Raw genomic sequence first — 20,769 nt, 5'->3', positions numbered from 1 at the left:
TATCTTGATATGTGTTTCAAGTTCTTTTTCACATGTTTTCATGACTTTGAGTGATGAAGGGTCTAAACCTGTTCCTCTCTCCAGGTTTATTCATGGTTCAGCCTGATTTCCAATCCAGCTTTGCTTAAATCATCTAATGCAATGAATGAGAGAATTAAAAACATGTCCTGACTGTCCATGTGCTGTTGTACAACTCTGTAGCCGAACAAATATGTCAACAATTCCAAAGTATGCCAGTAATTTGGGCGACCCTGTCATTACATGCCTAATCCAAGGAAACTGAAGAGCAGCTGTCTGGTCATCTATCAGACAGCACCCCCATGTGGTCATTTACAGCAGTACATAAAGGAGAACCTATGATTTACAGTTAAGTGTTGGATGTGTTTCAGTGAAGTAGTCAGTCAGTGAGCAGGAAGGGTTGTTAGTGCTGTGGGGGAAGGTAGCTCAAATGTGAAATTTTACTTCAAATACATATTTATCACACTGTAATTCAGCTCACATTGAGTGTTGATTGTGATAATCTGTTACATTTGTGGCCTGGTTATAAAAAGTCTTATCAGAGCATATTTCATGTTGCTCCTGCAGCATATGTTTAAGTCTGGTGAGCATCAAATGTGGATTAATCCATCACTCAGAATAATCCCAAACAGCTGCCTTCCTCCTCCTAAAAACGACAGTGTCCCGCTTTTTAGGAAATTACAGAGCCTTTTTAGAAAATGAAAGTATTTGTTGGTGGTTTTTCATGTTCAGTAGGAACCAATGGACTGAGAGCAACAGGCAAGGTAGAAAAAAACATAACAGGAAACAGGTGCGCTTCTGTTGAACTGAAATTCAGTCGGATGCTCTGCCTTTAAAAAAAAAAAGCAGTCTATACTCTCTAGAACTAAGTCAGGAAAAATGGTGCTCTATAGTTAAAAACAGCAAAAAATGACCTCATGTATTGGTCTTTTAGATAAATTTATTCACAATCAATGGGCTGATACATTTTTTGTTGTTTTTGCTGTGTTTCTACTGTATTTAAAAATGCTGAGCCATGCAGGTATGTGAGGAAAAAACACTCATTTACTTTATTTGTGCTCTTGAATTAAATTCACAGACAGCACAGCAGCAGTCCATGTGGATAAGTTTTCATTTTGACACTATAACACATACAGTATATGCATTCATTCATACATATGTGATTCTGATACATGCAACATAATGACACATGCATTTCTCAATATAAGAGATTACTTTTTCAAAACTCTTCACACAGTCAGCACAGCAGCAGTCAATATGGACTAAACTGCTTTGACACAAAATGCACACATAACGGAGCAATGATCATATCTTCAAAATTTCATAAATAGTTTTTCCACTCAAACTTAAAGGACAGGTGGTTCCAGTATGTCTTAAAACAACAGTCAGGTGTTCATATGAACAGTGACGGAGGTTTTCCTCACTGTAATCATTCATCCTGTTCATACTGGCTATTAAAAGATGCTTCAAATGCTTCAAATGCTTTCAGTGTAAGTGATGGGGGGCAAAATCCACAGTGTGTCTACAGTCATTTAGTGCAAAAATGCGTTTAAAAGTTAATGTGAAGCTTATATGAGGCTTCAGCAGTCTGAGTTAGTCATATCAAGTGGATATCTGACACATTTACAGTCTTTTTAGCATCAAATTCCCTCCTTGTGTTTCCGTGGATAGTGTTTCCCTGTTGAGCTGTGGTGAAAGTATAGTAACAAAAAAAGGGACTTTGACACTAAAAAGACTGTAACATTGAAAGATATCTACTTGATTTGACTCATTTGAAGCTTCATATTAGCTTCAAATGAACTTTTAAATACATTTTTGTACAGAAGAAAGAATGTGGATTTTGGCCCACATATGTGCATTATGAGGAAGAATTACAGCAAGAAAAACCTGTTTCAGTGTTCCTTTGGGCACCGGACTGTTATTTTAAGACACACTTGAAAAAAGACTTGAGAAAAACTATGAACCCATCCTTTAACCACCAGCAAAACTATATTCACAGTCTATTTCGCACATGTTTGCAAAGTATTTAAACTGTTAAATTCACATTCACACCCTAACGTAACACAAAATGACTGTAAAATAGACGGTAATTTGCTACATGGTGCATTCTGTATTGGTGCATCTCGGATGTGAGATTAACTGTACTGTGCTGCGTGTTGCTAAGGAAGCTGTGGGGGGAAGATTTCGAAAAGTGAAGTCAGTAGCAACACGGAGATACGCATCAGTGAGCATCACATATGTCGAATGGTGTGTAAAGTGGGAGGTTTGCACACGTGAGAAAAACACTAAAATTACCTGCAAAGAAGCTAAGAGGTGGAATAAACACAGAGGCTATTAAAGTGTAGTATTTTCATTATGAGATAGCTTTCTGCACTTTATGTGATACAACTCTGAGTCAGTGTAGTTCTGCAGCCTGTGTGACAGGCTGGTGTCAAACGTAGGCCACAGTAAAAAAATAGAAGAGTCAAGCAAAAAAAGCAGGAAATCATCAGTGAGAGGGTTTCAGTCAGGCATGTACAGGGCAGCTAACAGTGAGGCCCTGATTGTTGTCATTCTCCACTTCCTGGTTTTAGCCGGGCGGGTAGTAAAGGATCAGTGTGTGAGTGTGTGTGTGTGTGTATGTGTAACAGCGTGCGACTTAGATGTGTGTGTGTCAACATCCACCTCACATGGAGTGTGATTAAACTCAAGCAAGAAACTAAAGAAGAGGAAAAGAGAGGGGAGGAGGAAGAAGAAGAGAGGAAACTGTAAACTTACAGAAGAAGGGACAAGAAGAAGAAGAGAGGGAAGAGGAAGAGAGAGGTGTGAAAAGCTTCTGAACAGCAAACTGAGACAGAACACACACAAGAAGACTGCAGTGACACTGAGACTACTGCTGACAGCAATACTACTGAGAGGCAGACATGGAGAGGAATGCTGGGAAGGATTATCTCTCCCTCAGTATTCCACACTAATCTCTACTCACTCACTCACTCACTCACATACACGCACACGCACACACACACGCACACACACGCACCTTGTGTGTCTTGTAGAAAGACCTTTGGCATGTGGATTATTGACTTTGTAGCCTCTGCAGGGTAGCCATGTTTGGAGTCTTAGAGCAGGTTAAGTGTAGTAATAACTCTCTGTGAGTGTAATGCTTTTAAGAGTTTAGCATTATAATACTATTTTGTTGAAACATGAGTCTTCACTTATGTGTTGGATAGTTTTTATAGAGGTGCGTGCTTTAACCTTGCAAAAGATATTAGTGTTGCTGTACCTGCACTAGAATATATTTATGTTTAGTTAAGCAGTTTCCCAGTTAAGTGTAGTACTTTGAGTATATTACATATAGTAGTGTGAGTATAGTCTCATGGTTATAGGTCATATTTCCTACCATGAGACATTTCTGAGTGGACTGCAGTGAAGCAACCAGGGTCCAGTATCTGACCAGAGTAGGTGAGAGGTCTTCTCACAGCTGGAGTTCATCACATTTTTACAGAAGACTCCATTTGATCTCTGTGGTTTTGGTAGAAAGCCTCAAGGACCTGCAATCACCAGCGTTGTAACTGCTCCACTAGACGGCATTCCTCTGAGCACCAAGAATTCCTCTGGGAATATTTGGAATATTTAAAGGAACATTTAAAGTTTTCCTTCGGGAGTGCTCGGACTACAACCCAAGTCATATAAGGACTTTTCTTTCTATGAATATTGCAGAATTTTCAAGACTATCTAGAATTCCAGAAGTCATAGCTCACCCTGCCAAAATGTGATGAGAATACAGGAGCTGAGCAAGTCGTCTGTCATGGATCTCGACCCAGGAGCAGACCCTGATCTGGGACATGGGGCTGGGATGAAGGCATGTCAGGGTGCTCCTAAAGAGACAGAAAGAGAAGGAGAAGGCTTATTAACTGTAAATGACGGAGATGGAGATTTTAGCTCTGCATCCTCCTCCTCCAATTCCTCTCTGCGCTCCTCCTCTACCCTCCCTCCATCCTCCTCCTCGTCCCCCCCAGTCTGCATGGAGGAAGAGAAGGATATGGTGAGTGGCTGCTCCAAGTCTTTCGCCGCACTCAAACTGTTCACCAGGAGGTAAGACTGACTGAGTGAGTGTGAGAGAGAAAGAGAGATGATTGAATAAATGTAATACAGGAGTGTAATACCTGTAATTGACCAGCAGGTGGAGCCATTGGTTGAGACTTAGTGAGCTCACACAGTCTCAGGCCCTCCTGTCCTGATTAGACAAGTGAACAGATGTGAAGTACTCTCAGGTCACACTGAGACAGCTCACAGCTGCAGTGAATGCATCCAAGCCTTATCTATGTACAGATACAAACACACACATACACACGCAAACACCTCTAATAAGACAGTCATTCATATACAGACCCTCACACACCCTACAGACATAACACAACAAGAAGATTTAGTTCACACGTTTGGGAAAGAATCCGGGTTTTTCCCTCAGTGTTATTTCCTGTTGTCCTGGTGAGTCATCGCAAGATCCAGATTATATTTGTGTCAGTGTTTGGGTGTGAGTGTGAGTGTATGTGTGTATAACCTTGCCAGTGGGTCACTCGTCATCATGTGGACAGGGGACACGATTCCCACGGCAACAGGGGCCGCAGTTGTCATGCCAACAGCAACAATGAGGACAGTAGCGCCTCCAGCTTGACTAGACACTCTAATAAACAATTGTCAGTGTTCATGGGTGGGAAGTGAGGGGTTGTGGCGTAGCACCAGAGGCTAATTTGGTCGTCTGGTGGCTGTTTAGTGGGCAAGAGATGTTGTGAATGTTGTGAATGTCTATGCATGCTGCATTACTCTGGTGTAACACTGACTGTGTGTCAGAGGAAGCTTTTGCTCATTACTGGTTTACCATCAACTCATGCTGATTAATCGTTATCATAGGGATGAAGGATTTAAGGGGAACACCTAGGTGTGACTGAGTGATTGTGATTTAATAAGAAATAATCTCCAGGCCTGTATGTGTGGTCTACAGTAATGCTTTATCTTACAGGTAAATTTAATGCTAACCTCCTGAGAAATTTGCAGGTAAATTTTTAGAACATTTTACTTAGAGAGTGTTAATTTGCAAAAATTCTTGATGAATTAGAGTCTCAACAATTCTTTAACTTACAAAAAATACATACATACATAGTTTTCAGTGTGTAGTTTTGTGTGTCAAACTATATATTAACATGTTGTTTCTTAAAAACTCTATAATGAGCACATTTCCCAAATACTACCCGATAACATAACCCTTTCAAAGAAATTACAGTTACACAGCAGCTACTTTTAGAAAATGATTGAAACACCCTAATGTGCTAATATGCACTTTGACACACAAAGCTACACACTGAAAACTAAGTATTTTCTGTCAGTGAACCCAAATATAATGAGGTAGTACTTACCAACTAAACCCACTTTTTTTCTGTTTTTTCTTATAATTTGTTTCAAATTGCACCACCCTCTCTGTAAAATGTCCTAAAAATTAAATGTGAAATACTCAGGAAATTTCCAGGAAATTAGTATAAAATTTAGGGACCTGTAAAATAAAGTGTTACTGTGGTCTGTTTGTATAATTTTTCAAGTTTGTACCGCAAACTTATCTTTTTTTTCATGAATGATGATTCAGCTTCTATGTAAGGTAGAAGTTGAATAGCAAGATTTCTGTGAAAAACCGACTGAAAAAACACTTGCTCACATTTAGCGTTTTCACATTAGGGCTCTACTTGAAATTTCTCTACATCTTCTAGATATAATCATGTCACTCAAAAGAATTTGTTAACAGCTACTGGTAGTTGTGACAAACTGCTGATGAGTCACATCAATGCAAAGGTTTTGATATCTGACTGATGACCAAGATACAACCAGGGTTTAGCTGCTGACCTAACGTTAGCTTCACAGACCAGGATGAGCTGCTTGAACCTGAGCAACCCTAAATCCTGAGGGTCCTAATTAAAAAAAAAAGCTTATAAGCTTAAAACAATATAATGTGCTTAAAAGTTTAACTGTGGGATTCTGATTATTGTTAACTATCTAGCTGTTGATCATTTACATTGACAACTACTGAGCTAGCTGCTAGCTAGCATTACTTCCCTGAAAATAACATGATGCAGTTAACTTTTTCTGGATTGTTTACATAGAGAAAATACTCTGCTGCAAGTACAAATATTACAAACAACATAAATGCAGTATATGTGGTAACCAGACAATAAAGCAGCAAAAAAGCTCATTTTAATTTTAATTAACAGTTGTTCTGTTGTTACAGCGACTATAGCTGACTAAACATTTGTCATTAAAATAATGAAATCCATGGTTACAGAGTAATACTAGCTAATAATTAGTAATTATCATAAGAATTAGTAATAATGAGTGTATGACCTACTATTAACCCCAACATGAATGGGACAAACTGGCAGATGCTTGCTGTTGCTGTTCATATTCATGAAAAACAGATTAAGATACAAATGTACTAATGTGTTTTTAATGATGAAAGTCTGTTATATCACTCACTGCCAGATTTTTTATGTTTGTCATAATTTGAAGAATAATGAAAATGAAATGACATAAAAATGATAAGCAAAAAGACAACATTTGTTGGCAAATTGTTGGAAATTAAAAAAAATACTAATAAATAATCAGTCCTTGTGGTGGAAATCCTGGTCTGGTGTTAATTAACACCTTTAGTTTATTCATTCTGTCTTGAATTACACATTGAACAGCATGTTGTAGCAAAGAGATAAATGTAACTGACTTTCACAATCATTCAATCAATCTTATGCTTTTTTTTTATGTTTCCTCTTTCATCTCATGTTCGTGTGTGTACATTTATCAGGCAGTTTTGCACTCAGCTTGTCAAGGAAGTAAGTTTATTTTAGTCCTCTCTCTCTCTCTCTCCTGGCCACACCCTCTCTCTCTCTTTCTCTCTCTCTCTCTCCCCCTCTTCCTCCCACTGGTTGTCTTTTACCCCTCCTCCCTCTCTCTCTGCTTCACATTAGCACTCACTGTACACCAGGGTTTAGTGTGAGCTCGGTCATATAAACAGATGAGAAAGAGGAGTGGAACAGTGAATGGATACTTCTCTCTACCTTTTTCAGGTTGGCTCTTAATTTATTCTTTGGTTTTTACAATATTCATCAGAATAAAGACTATTGCTTAAGTTTTATTTAACATTCTATAAATGATGGCAAGGATTCATTTCAAACAACGGTAGAATACTTGCTTTAGTCACTATTTTAGTGTTTTGGATTAAGAAAAATATGAATACTTTAGTCTACAACTCTGTAGAAATGAACTAACTGAGTAAAACCCAGTGATGTCTGTGGTGTTGTTAGCAGGCTGATGCAGTGCTGTGTTCTTCCTAGTTTTCAGTCAACTCAAACACAAAGGGGACATAACCAACTTATATCAGGGAACTTGCATGAGAATAATGGCAAAAATATGGATCAAAATGAATCTGGCCAACAACAATACATTGGCCCTTACAGTTGCCCTCAGATGAAGGTTTTATTTGTGGTGGTTCTTTCACAAAAGGTCTTTTGAAGATGCTGTCGTAAACAAAGTCACTTGTCCTTTAACAAGAAATGTCCATCAAAGTGTGATTAGCAGGTTAAATCTGGTACTTCATCATTACTATTATTATTATTATTATTATTATTATTATTATTACCACACTGCATACATTAGGGATGTGTTTTAAAGTAACACAGCAAACCAGCATACAAAGCAAAACTACCTTAAAAATCAATTACTTATTTACTGTCTTACAGAAAGTTATAATTTCATACATACTACAGTTGCACCGCAGCTGCCGGTGTTGCAAACTTTAAATCTAAAACAAAAAACCAAGCTCGCTAACTGATGATAAGTGCATCATTTAACAGCTACAAAGAGACAAGTTCACCATGTTAAAGTAAAGATGCCCTGTGAAGTTTTCTTGTAAACCAACAAAAGTGATGTTTACACTGGGTGTTATTGTTAGACATACAGTAGTGCAGAGATGATTTCTTCTTCACTCTTCTTCTTCTTCTCCGCCTTTGCTGACACATCGCTGTATATCTTGGTGCATTATAGCTACTCATATATCATTGGTGTAGTGTGAAACCATTCGCACGACCGTGAAATGCGTCACCCTCGTACTCACGCGCATGCTTGTACGTCTTCGTTCCTTATGTGTGTACAAGACACAAACAAAATAGGGAACCGCTCATAAAAAAAACAAAACAACAAAAAACTGCTCCATAGCGCTATTAGAGGTATTAAACTCCACAGGGTACCTTCAAAGTGTGATCATATGTCAGTGTTGTGTTTACAGATCACCATGTGATTGTAACTACATGTATTTCTTGGTTTTGTGGTGTGGCCTGCTCATGTGAGAAATCTGAGCAAGTTTGACACAGACTGTCCCTGAGCTCACAATCCCCTGGTGGCAGAGCCGGAGACACACATTTGATGAACACATTAAAAAAGAAACTTTAAACATCACAAACAACTGAATGCTAATACAGGACAAGGCTTGGGAGGAGGAGGGAGTTAAACTTTAAAGTATTCAGCAGTGTAGCAGCGAGGGCAGAACTTGTAGGCAGACTGAATGAGCGCCAAATGTTTATATAGACTCCCTGTTGAGAGACGTAGGTCATGGAAATACAAGATTGGAGCATGTTGTATGGAGGATGTGACTATAACTGACTTCCCTGCCTGCCTGAACTACCGTGAGGCTGCATTTTAAATAAGACAACTTTGAACTTGTGGAAAGTTTTTTTTTTCCCCCAGAGCCTCGCTGTTTCCTTCTGATGCCAGTCTTTGTGCTAAACTAGGCTAGACATGTCCTGGAACTCTGTACCTCTGTCTCTATACAGGATGCACAGACATGAAAGCAAATAAGCACTGCATTAATCTGAAATGTATATACCTACATGAAATCAAATGACGTTATATGTATAATGTGAAAGGGGTCATTTCTAGTGCTCAGCACATGTAAATTGCTTATTTTCGGCAAGACCTTAGCCAAGACAGCTATGTTCTTAAACTGTTTCCTTTAGTGCTTTTTGGCTCTTACATCATCATTGTAAGAGTGGAACTGTTAATGAGCAAATGAATGATTAATTATAGAGGTGGAATCATAAGGAAAACAGTGAATGATGAGCTAATGTCTAATGAAAAGACATTCTCTCATTTCATTATGCATTTTAACATTATTGTTTATTTGTGTTTGTAAAAAGCACTTTGTAAGATTTGCTTTCTGATGACACTGTCCTCATACATCCTCTTACTGTCCCTTACCAATCTGTAAACAAAGGTGCAGGGGATTATGCTGAGCAAATTACTTAGGTGTGTGTGTGTGTGTGTGTGTGTGTGTGTGTGTGTGTGTGTGTGTGTGTGTGTGTGTGTGTGTGTGTGTGTGTGTGTGTGTGTGTGTGTGTTCAGTCCTTAGGCTGACATAAAAGCTGCTGTTTAGACCAAAAACATGTTACCATTTAGACTGACAACAGAAAAACAGTGGTGATGTGAATGCTACTGTTTGGAATGAACACATATCTCCATTTAGAGAGAGAGAGAGAGAGTGAGAAAACAATATATAAACGAGGTGATGAAAAAGGGGAAAATACCTATACTGATAAAGTGTCTATGGAAAAATAAAGTCAGTCAGTATGTAAGGTGATCAGGAAGGAAAGCAAGTAATGTTCCCTGGACTGTCTTTGACAGTATTCATTCATAATAGAGATTGCTGGCATCACGAAACCAAACATCAATCTCAGTTAAATATAAACTCCCTGATTTTGTTTTAGTACTCCAAATCTCCAAGCTTCCTCTAGGCTCAATGTTACTATCTTGAAACTTAACTGTTTTTGACGTTGTAATAGCGGAAGGCTCGTAGAGGGTGAAGGTTCTCTTCTGAAAGGCCTTCAACAAGAGGGTGTTCTGTCAGTTACATTTAGGAGGAAACATAATTACTGCATGGATTATTTCAATGGCAGCATTTTTGCATGTGCATGTTAAGTTTAGCTCTACGCTACACAAGCACTTTGGATAAGATGCGGTAAAGATCATGGTTTTGGTGAAATATTGATACAGTAAACACATCCCGTTCCTTCCTCCGAGACCCCCATCTTTCCCCAACATAAACCAAGTGCTTTAGTCAGAACTGTAAGAAGGTTAATTGTGCTTTAGTTGTCAGGAGTTGTAATTGGAAGATAATACATGAGTAAACAAGTTCATTGTAATTCATTTCTCACAAAATATTATTTCTGTTGCACCTTAGTCGTAGATAATCATAATTTCTAGTAGACAGGATTGCAGCCTGCCAGTCACTGTCAGCCGCCATATCCCTACCGCTTAGATTTGTTGTGTCAGTGTGTCAGGAGTGCTGCATCTCCTGTACATTTTTCATATGTTAGGCGCACTATCCCCAGTGTTTCCCTTAGAGTTTTTTTCAGGCCCAGTGGTACATACCGAAAAAAACCCTAAAGAGATGAGGCACTCACATCGTGTCAAGAGTTTCCCAGGCAATGACACAGAGGTTGACTCACGTTTCAGAACAGTGCCACACAGAGGCTACCAAACGCAAATGATTATTTATTTCCGAATGAATGGATATTTGGCATTATTTCTGGCATTAAAGAAAATAAGTTTTTGGCCCGGTGCGTCCTCTTCTTGGCCTGGTGATCCACCAGGCCTGTACAATAATAGGTGAAACACTGATCCCTATATGAAAGACAAAATGACAAAAAAACCCACAAGAACTTCTTTAACAAACTAATCAAGTTAGTACACCTCTATGTACTAAACTCAGGGTGTTTGAATTTGGTCTTTTCTCATTGGCTTCCATTGATAAAATGTTAGTTAGGTTTATAGTGGGATGGGGTTACAAGTTCATTGATCCATAGAGTACATTAGTGATATCTTAAGTACTCATAAATAAACCATAGTAAAACAAGAGAGCAACCATCCCTCCCTCTCATTAACACTTCTATACCAATTTTATTGTGGTATGGTATGGAATATTTTTGCTTTTTGCATGGTGCACATTAGCTTCTCAGGACTGCCCAATGTATAAAATTTAGAGGCTGTACTGACAGAATGGGGATATTTTGGATTTACAGGCTATTAATCTGTTGGCAGCTGGGCAGCCAGAGACGCCTCTGCTTGACAGAGCTTCAAGGTGGAGCTGTCATTAAGTAACAAGCCTGCTGGTGAATGGGAAATGGTTTAGACAGTTTGTCTGACGGCATCTTTGACACTTTCTATTAGCATTTTGTGTGTGTAGTGTAGTTTAATGAGGCTTTCATTTCATGCGGCATGTGAAGAGTAAAATGAAACTGAATAACCTGTTGGTTGGGGTTCCTGGAAGATAGTTGCATGATATGCCATATGAGCTGGTCAATGCTGTGTGAAATGGGTTAGGTTTGTTCCACAGTACCACACAGTGTGCACATTGGTTCATGTAACTGAAAATAAAAGAAGAAAGAGGTGGAAAGTAAAACAAAATGTTTTTTTAATGTCCTTTATAACCTTTATAAAACCATCACGTTCATGATACAAAGAGTATATTGATTGGTTGGTTGGCTGAAAAGTTAGTTTCATGGCAGAAAGTTGCAAGCAGCAGCAGAGACCACAGTTTGAGACCACTGCTTGCGTCCTGTTTCAACCGACAAATTATTTTTAGACATCAGGACATTTGCAGCCGTTTTACAGATGACAAAACTGGGTTTTTTAACCCAAATTATGATCTTATCCTAACCCTAACCAAGAGGTTTATTTTGCCTAAACCTACACAGACCTTAACTACAGTGTTGTCACATCATAAATCATCATTATTCAACTGATATTGGCCATTTAATGCAGTGTCCAAATGTAGGGGTTCAACATATCCATGGTTTGCAGAAACATACAATGCCAACATTTTATTCTAGAGATTGGGTTGCCAGGATAATGATTTGTATCCAGCTGTCCTACTACATCTAAAGCTCTACCGCTCTTCTAGTTTGCCAAACTACAGAACCATGGGAGTTGTTTTAAAGAAATTTTAGTTTGTTTGTGAAACAAAATCACAGACTGAAGAAGAAAAAGTAGGTTGAGGCAAACATCACAGCAAACAGATGGATTTACTATAGACAATATGACATAAAATATACAGTATACATGTCCTCACTCACAGTTTTTAAATTCATTTCATTCACATGCTTGTAACAAAACTCCTTTATAGGACACAATGCCTCTTATGGAGGCGCAAAGAGACATTATCAACATCAGTGTTATATATAAATACGGTTCATCGCTATAGATATCTAGAAGCCTTGGTGTCACCCCAGGAGTGGAACACCACATTGCTGTACAGCACTCTTTATGTCTGTGTATTTGCATAGTTCATGTAAATATTTAACCCAACAGCAGAGCTCTGGGCAGTCTCACACACTTGCACACACCTACTGACAAAATCTCTTTATTCTTTCCATTGAACCCTAATCCTGACCCTGGTTGCTCAGTCTACAGAACAACATAGGTCTTACACTTTATTGTACTTGAGATCACAGTATTCCTTTATGATGAAACTCACTGTCTCTCTCACTGGCAAATAAGCCTTCAGCTCCTCATTGAGTATTGCCAGATTTTATTATTTACTTAACACTTTGTTTGTGTATTGGTTAAATGATTGGTTGTCTTCTAGTTTGTGTTATGTTATGTTGTGTTAAATAAATCTTTACAACTTCATGGATGATTTTTTTAGCTAGGCTAGCAGCATGACTTTAGGGATGGCAATGTCCGTCAGTTGGTTTGTTGGTCAGTCCAGTCCAGAATGCCATATCTCAAAAACTACTGAATGGATAGCCATGCAATTGGTAAAGACATTTATGGTCCCTACAGGATGAACTCCAATGGTTTTGGTGATCCACTGACTTTTCCTATAGTACCACCATGAGATTGATATTTGTGGTAGTGTATGAAATGTTTTAACAACTTTTGGATGAATTGCCATGGAATTTTAAATTTTCTGTAAATTAGGTTGAACACTCATATCCCCTTTAGTACAAATTGTTATCTTTTTGGAGATCCTCTGAAATATTCATTTTAATTTGTCCATTACTTTGCAAAACTAATGACATTTCTACAGGATTCTGCTGTATTTGGTGTTCGATGCAAATTAACAAATGTTAGCATACTAACACGCGAAACAAAAATGAACATGGTAAAGATTATACATTCTTAACATCAGTATATTGACATTGTCACTGTGAGCATGTTGATGTTAGCTTTTAGCTCAAAGCACAGCAGTGCTTAAGTACAGCCTCACAGAGCTGCTAGTTTTGTTGCTTTGATGGTGGCATTAGAGGAAAATGTCAGAACTGTCCTCACCAGAAAAAAAAAACATTGGTTCTTTGTTCAAATGCTTCAAATGAGCTGTACTTTCCTTCTATTTTGACGAATGACTTCTAACTGTTGTGCAAATAATTACTGTCCTAGTAGCAGCGCCAAAGTAGCAAAACGTTATACTACCACAAGAACTGTTGAGTGAGGTGGTTTGGCATACAAAGTGTGTTTGTATGCCAAACCACCTCACTCAACCACCCATCTTTTACCAACAGTCAATAGTCAACAACATTGGCTAAACCTCACTACACCCTAACAGTGGCAGATCAGAAAACACAATGAGTTCTTTTTGTGACTGTCATGTTGTTTTGGAAAGTACTGACAATTAGTCTTTTTTTTGATTAGGTATGAGAATATCTTGGGTCACAATCTCCTCCATAAATACTTTCCACCATACCAAGGTACCTCCAAATGTAATGGTTGGAATTCAGTAGATTTTACTGAAGATTTTCACGGTATCCAGAGTCATCCTCTAATGCTTTCTGATTGTAAGACTGCATTCAGACAGAAATCAGCCCTGCATTAAAACAACGCAGGAGGCTGTGTAGGTGTGGGCGTGTAGTTTAAAGTAAAACAATGAAATATGATCCAGGAAGTCTAGTTGGAGCTACAGACGAATGCATTCCAAAGCTTATCAGATGCCAAAACACCAACACCATACCACACGCATTTGTAATACTCACAGATGTGATTTTACAACTCTGGAAAGTTATCAAGGTGGCAGCTGTTATCTTTTGTCCCCTTGCCCAATGCAGCACCCTTTTTTGCATTGCATTGCAGCAAAAGTTTAGTCTGGTTCAAGGCCAGGTGACCCTCCGTTGTTTTACCGAACCCTCTGTGTTGGCGCCCCCGCTGAGTCAATGTACTGCCCCCATTCAAATGAATGAGAGGGCTGCGCTTTTTCACCCAGAGCTAATATCAGTCTGAATGCTTCCCTCCACCATCCTGCCAAAATTTCCATTTGTACACAATAAATGTTCAGATATAATGGCCTGACTCTGAACTTTGCAGTGCCATTCTCAGGAAAAATGATCAACATTGCGCACAAGATATTTTTCATGAAAGGACATGAAACTTGCTGAGCATACTTCCCCTTTTAATTTAATGTCCCGGTGATCTTTTCTCTAGTGCTGTCAGGACATTACATTATATTTTTAGCCTGCACAACTGATCCTGAGAATAGCAGACTTATGAGTATGTCTGCTCTTTTCAACATTTGTTATTGAGGTGTGTGACAGACATTGTAAGGCTGGTAGCAGGGCTATAGACTATCAGTACAATAACAGATTTATGAATAACTAAAATGCAGGTTAAATATAAATTAAGGCAAAGTAAAGGATGTCTTAAACAGTTAATGGCCCTGCCATTCCAAAACAGGTTCTGTTTTTCCTATGTGTACATGGCCCACATGGATGGTAGTGAGCTTTCTTGTTTCTGTGGTTCTCCTAAATCATCTAGGGATGAGCTGTAGTCCCTAACCACAATATGAAAGCTCATATAAGGTGTGTCCCAAGTCATGGGTGCCTTCTTAAAAGTTTGCATTTCAAGACTCAATAAATCATAATGAGTCAACAGTTTTGATGCATTCCCACTGCTCCTTCTACAGCTGAGAAACGCGGTCTCTGTTGCCCAAATTTGGAGAAACTTTGCAGCTCTCAATATCTGACAATAAATTGAATGCTGGTCACTTGTTTAATGATCCCAGGTGCTTGCATACATATACTGTGTTGTGCATCACATCAGTGGACTCATTCAAAAGCCACTGCAAGATGTGAAAACTGGAACATAAACATAAAGTCCATTGTTACTTTGCTTTTGCTTGTTCTAGCAGACTGAACATTATGTTCATCACTACATGGAGGCTGATAGAGGAATTCGCATGCATTAGGACAGAAAAGTTTGAAGTTTTATAAATGTATATAACATTAACCTGGTACATTTTTTACATTTATCAAATCTTATTGTGAATCATCATAACTTGAAAACTCAGTCAGACTGCATGACTCAACCAGTAGCCTGGGGCTTCACATAACCTGAAGTTTGGTACCATTATGAGGCTTTGGTTTCTGCCAGGCAATGAGAAGTCCGCATTTTGGTTTCTAATCACTATTTTGAGGAACTTGGCCCCAAAGTGGGGGGAGTCAGTGGAAACAAAGCACAATGGATACATATTTTCCTTTATGTTAAAGGGTGGGTTCACAATGTCCATATGAACAGTGAAAGAGGTTTTCCTTGCTCTAATCATTCCTCCTGTTCATACTGGCTATTAAAAGATCCCCTTCAAATGTGCTTTCAATGTAAGTGATGGAGGCCAAAATACACAGGGTGTCCACACAGTCATTTTGTGCAAAAATGCATTTAAAACTTGATCTAAAACTTAAATGAGCAGTCTGAGTTAGTCATATCAAGTGGATATCTGCCACATTTACAATCTTTCTAGCATCAAATTCCCTCTTTGTTTTTCCTCGGACAGTGTTTCCCTGTTGAGCTGTGGTGGAAGGATAGTAACAAAAAGAGGGACTTTTGCACTAAAAGACTGTAATGTTGAAAGATATCTACTTGGTTTGACTCATTTGGACGCTGAAGCTTCATATTAGCTTCAGATAAACTTTTAAATACATTTATGCAAAGAAGGAGGACTGTGGATTTTGTCCCCCATCACTTACATTGTAAGTGCATTACGAAGGAATCTTCTAATGCTCAGTATGAACAGGAGGAATGATTACAACAAGAAAAACATGTTTCACTGTTTATTTAGGCACCTGAATATTGTTTTAAGACAAACTTAAAAAGTGTGAAGCTGTCCTTTAAGTTCCTGCTGTGGAAAAGGTAATATGTGAGGACACTAAAGTGAGTCCTCTGTAGTGGGTCAAATTAAATTAGTCATACAATTAAGAGGAAATCACTTTAAATTACTACAGCAGAGTGATAACATAGACCTCTGTTTGATTCCAGTCTTACTTCAGTCCTGACTGGATGGTGTTTTTCAGCCACTGCTTTGTCTTTAAAAGGAGTCCAACACTCTCCAACAGAAAGTCTCTATTTGTGGAACCAGGAGAAATGAAGATGTTTTCCTCCCTCCATATGCAGATTGAAATATCTCTGTTTTTTTCTGTCTTGATTCAGTCAGACAAAGAACGTTAAGCATGTTGACATGCAAATACACACTCAGGTGGGTAATGTTTTATTACTGAGTACTCTCATCCCTATCTCTCCCTCACTCTCCACCGTTATGGTTGGGGATTATCATTGTAGAAGGCAGCTGTTACATAACAGCAACACACACACACACACACACAGACACACACGCAGTGGGGAAAAACACATAGTCATAATAGAGTTGTTTAGAGGTGGAGAGCAGAGGATGGATAGAGATGGAAGGATCAGAGAAAAGCAGTTTTAAATTGTAGGAAAGAGAGAGACGGCTAAGCTTTCCTTATTTATTTGATAAACAAAGACATGTAAACAGAAGCTCGTTGGCTTGACTGATGCCAGACTTTTGAGGCCGATATTGATATTTGAGAGTTTATGAAAATCTGGTAATGATACATTGACCTGATAAAATAATTTCTTACATAACAGAAAGAAACATTTCAGTACATTTTAATTAAATTTGGTTCTTTTTGTTTTTGTGATCAAGCTGGAAATTTTACAGTGTAAAAATAAACCTCTCAGTGCTCTCTGCTGAACTTTACCACTGTGCCACCACATTTTAAATGACCACAATCACATCTTTGACATTTCTGTACTGACATTTCCTGTCACATATTGGATTACATATAAACCAGCACAATGGAACTGCAAAAAGCTAACTTTTGGCCGTAACAAGTTCTAAAACACATATATTTAGCATGCAGTCTGCTTTATTACATGTGAATACATACATATGTACAGTTCAGACAATAGGTATTTTAATAGTCACATATTTTTTGTTCTTCAGGCTCTGTGCTTCAGCACCTTCAATTTGAAATAAAATAGTGGATACTACATTAAAGTGCCAAGTCTCAGCTTTAATTTGAGTATGTTTACATTAATACAGAAGGAACAGTGTATGTGAAGTATAGCCCTTTTAATACATAGTTCCCAGATTGCAGTGGTTCAAAAATAATTGCACTCTACTAAATATTTGTTGGGCATCTGTGTGTTGTTTTATCGTTAGTTCAGCACAAAAGAGCTCACATGTGGCTCAGAGTTGACTGAGAGTTGAGAGTTGCCATATAGATTGAGGTGGAGTTTTCTGTCAATATGAGACGTAAAGAGGTGACCATGCAAGTGAAGAAGATGATAATAATAAGGCTAAAAAAAGCAAGAAATCTGGTGGATGAGCAGAAAATCATTTGCATGGTGAAGAAAAAGCCATTTATGACTGCACAGCAAGTCAAGAACGCTCTTCAGGATGTAGGCGGACATGTTTCCTTGTCAACGATCAAGAGAAGACTCGATGACCAAAACCTCTGAGAATTCAGCACAAGATGCAAATAATCTTAATCTTAATCTGATAATCTTAAAAAACAGCTAGACATGCTGCAGTTCACACAAAATATACAAAAAGAAAGCTGTAGAGTTCTGGAAAAAGTTCCATGGAACAATGAAACAAAAATCAGCCTCTATCAATATGATGGAAAATAGAGCCCGACCAATATATTGGTCAGCTGATATTATCAGCCAATATTGGCCTATCACAGATACATCAGTATCTGAGTATATGTGGTCTGATATGCGCCAAAAACTTTTTTTATTTTTAAGGTTTTTTAAAGTTATATTGGCAGCATTTTCTGTATATTTGATCTTTTTTCTTAATTCAAGTTTAATGTATTGTGTTAGATGTGTTTTTTTTGTTCTGTGTTTTTTAAATCATTTATAAAATGATTCAGTTCCCAGTGAAGTTTACTGTTTCAGTGCACTGATGTAATTTTATACGATTAAGGTTTTTGTTAAACTGTAAAATATCACGCCTCTATTGCATATCTTTGTCACAAGTGCTTGATAACCACATTCGAGGGATCATTGCAAAAAATGTGCATTTATGTATGTATTCTGTGTATATATAAGTTTATCGGCCGATATATTGATATCCAATTCTTTTTACTCCTTAGTATTGGTATGGCATCGGCCTCAAAAATCCAATACCGGTTGGACCCTAATAGAAAGAGAAAAGTTTTAAAACAGGGCTGTTTTCAGTCTGAATGCAGACTAAAGTCAAAGAGATCCAACAATAAGCAAAAGCTGCAGGTGTTTGCAGGGAAGGTATGGGAGAGCATCACTATGGAAGATACAGAGCGTTTGTGTTTGTAAGACTTCAGCCAGGCATTGATTGCAAAGGACTTTCCACTAAATGTCAAAGGTGATTTTGTTTGACTTCATGCATTTGAACCCCAAACCTTTGGGCATCATGTGTTAAAAGGGCTAAATCTCCTGCACAGTTCTTTAGATATTGATGTAAACCTACTCAAATTAAAGCTGAGACTTTAATGTAGTATCTATTACTTTATTTCAAACTGAATGTGATAAAGCACAGAGTCTGAAGGACGGAAACTGTGGAACTGTCAAAATACTTACTGTCTGGACTGTATGTATTATCCCATTTATACTTAATCTCTTCATGCATCCTGGGTAGATTGGATAACTGATTGATATCCAATGCCAAAAAATCCAAAAGTAAATGCAACCTAAAAGCACTAGGGACTGACTGTAATCCAGTTACCAGAGACCAGTTCTAGCCAAATGTTTAAAAGATGTTAATCCATCCGTTTCAGCAAGTATACTTATGTCAATAATTGGTCTGTGCAAGAAGCCAATTACTTCCTGTCCCGTGTAACCACAGGAACAAAACAGCTCCAACAATTTAAACACACGTTTACACAGAAGGCATACGTGCTGCGGTGACGTGTGTCTGATCCCTGATCAGATTAAAATTCATTGATCTGTATGTGTGATAGAGCTGTGCGTGTGTTATTGTTGTTAGTTAGATACTAAACTGGTCTTCTTTTTCTGGTGTTTTTTGGCATTTATCAAACAGCTTCAGGTGCGTTACTATCACTTTCTGGGCTAGAGCGCTGCAGACTCTGCGTTGCATGAAGCAGGGTAAACTTTCTGCAATCAGATTTGTCATGTGACTAGGGAGTTGCATACTGTACATGTGGTGTAACAGTATGAGTGATGCTCGACATTTATTCAGTATTTGTTTCTGGTTTTCTGTGACTTACCTGCCTACCATGCAGCCTCTCTTATATCTCATAACATCAATAAGAGAGACAGTCACTCCTTCACAGTTGATTTTAGCCACTGGGTATGTAGGTGGTACAGGTTTACTGGACATAGTGCTGCAAGTTTGGAGGCAAAGATGGAAGCAGATGTTCCTGTCTGAGCAAAAACGAATGTGAAATCCTCATTGCAGTAAATAAATAATAATAACGGTTTTATTTGAAGACATTGCATTTCAGCTCTGACTATAACTGTCATTAGCTGCAGTGTGTGGTTCAAAGAAAGCCAGTCATTGCTGTAATGACCCCTGACCTTTCTGATAGAGCATTAGGAGACAGAGTGCCTGTCTGTTAAATGTCAGTGGTGGGATTAAGTGAACAGCGGAGGTTTCAGTGCGCTGATGATTCAATGTGATGTGACTTCCTGTTAGACCGTATGGTGGTTTCTGTAGCAGAGTTCTCATACTCAAAGCTGTGTGCACTTTTGTCCTGTGCATCAATCTGGTGTCTTGTGCTATATGATATTATATCACACCACATGTCATGTTTTCTGCCGCATCCTACTTCATTATGGTCTTATCTGTTGTACTGAGTTAGGCTACTTTGTGGTGGTGTGGTCTGCAGCAGCGTGTTGTGTGGCCCTGACTCATTCTGTTTCTTGTAAGTTCAGTGGCACAACTAGAAACAAATATGGAACAGATTTTCCACAGAGCCCTTTTTTATTGTTTTCAATAAATTGGCATTTATAGTTATGTAAATGGGTAATATAAATATCCTGTTGACAACTGGATTATAAAAACAGAAATTTGCATGTTACACATACTGTCTGGCTAATTGTAATCACCAGCATTTTGGGACCCATCTCCCTCATTTTCTCTATACTCATATGCTGAGTTGTCTGCTGCAGGAAACACACAACAGCTATTTGTTACCTGGCTGGCAGATCATAAAGGAAAAAGCTTCCACAGTTAAGAAGACTTCACAGTTAGTAGTAGTGCATTGTAGTTTCACGCCTGTTGGCTAAATAATTAGGGTTGGGTTCAGTTTTTTGTTGTTTTAGAGAGCTGTCGATGCAACTTTTTGAATTGTATTGTGTAGAGAAGTGTTTGTAATATTATATCCACCCCATTTACAGTCAAGACAGTAAGTTTTTGGACAGTTACGCATTCTTTGTTCTTCAGGCTCTGTGCTT

General features: G+C 38.3%; 1 protein-coding gene across 4 annotated transcripts in view; it reads left to right on the top strand.

The window, feature by feature from the left end:
- Positions 1 to 2,189: 2,189 nt before the first annotated feature.
- Positions 2,190 to 20,769, top strand: part of LOC122976005 (diacylglycerol kinase zeta-like) — a 121,083-nt gene continuing 102,503 nt past the window's right edge. For 3 of the 4 annotated variants that reach the window (XM_044344248.1, XM_044344247.1, XM_044344246.1), the window contains exon 1: positions 7,019 to 7,103. Coding sequence is in view for 1 of the 4 variants with exons in the window: in XM_044344249.1 (XP_044200184.1) it covers positions 3,773 to 4,092 (320 nt within the window). In the remaining 3 variants the exon portion in view is untranslated. Of the gene's footprint in view, positions 4,093 to 7,018; positions 7,104 to 20,769 lie in introns of those variants that run through there. The other variant, XM_044344249.1, reaches the window with a different exon arrangement.

The sequence above is a fragment of the Thunnus albacares genome, chromosome 24, assembly GCF_914725855.1.
Source record: "Thunnus albacares chromosome 24, fThuAlb1.1, whole genome shotgun sequence".
NCBI lineage: Eukaryota > Metazoa > Chordata > Actinopteri > Scombriformes > Scombridae > Thunnus > Thunnus albacares.
Note: the sequence above shows the minus strand (reverse complement) of the source record. Positions and strands in the feature narration are given on the sequence as shown.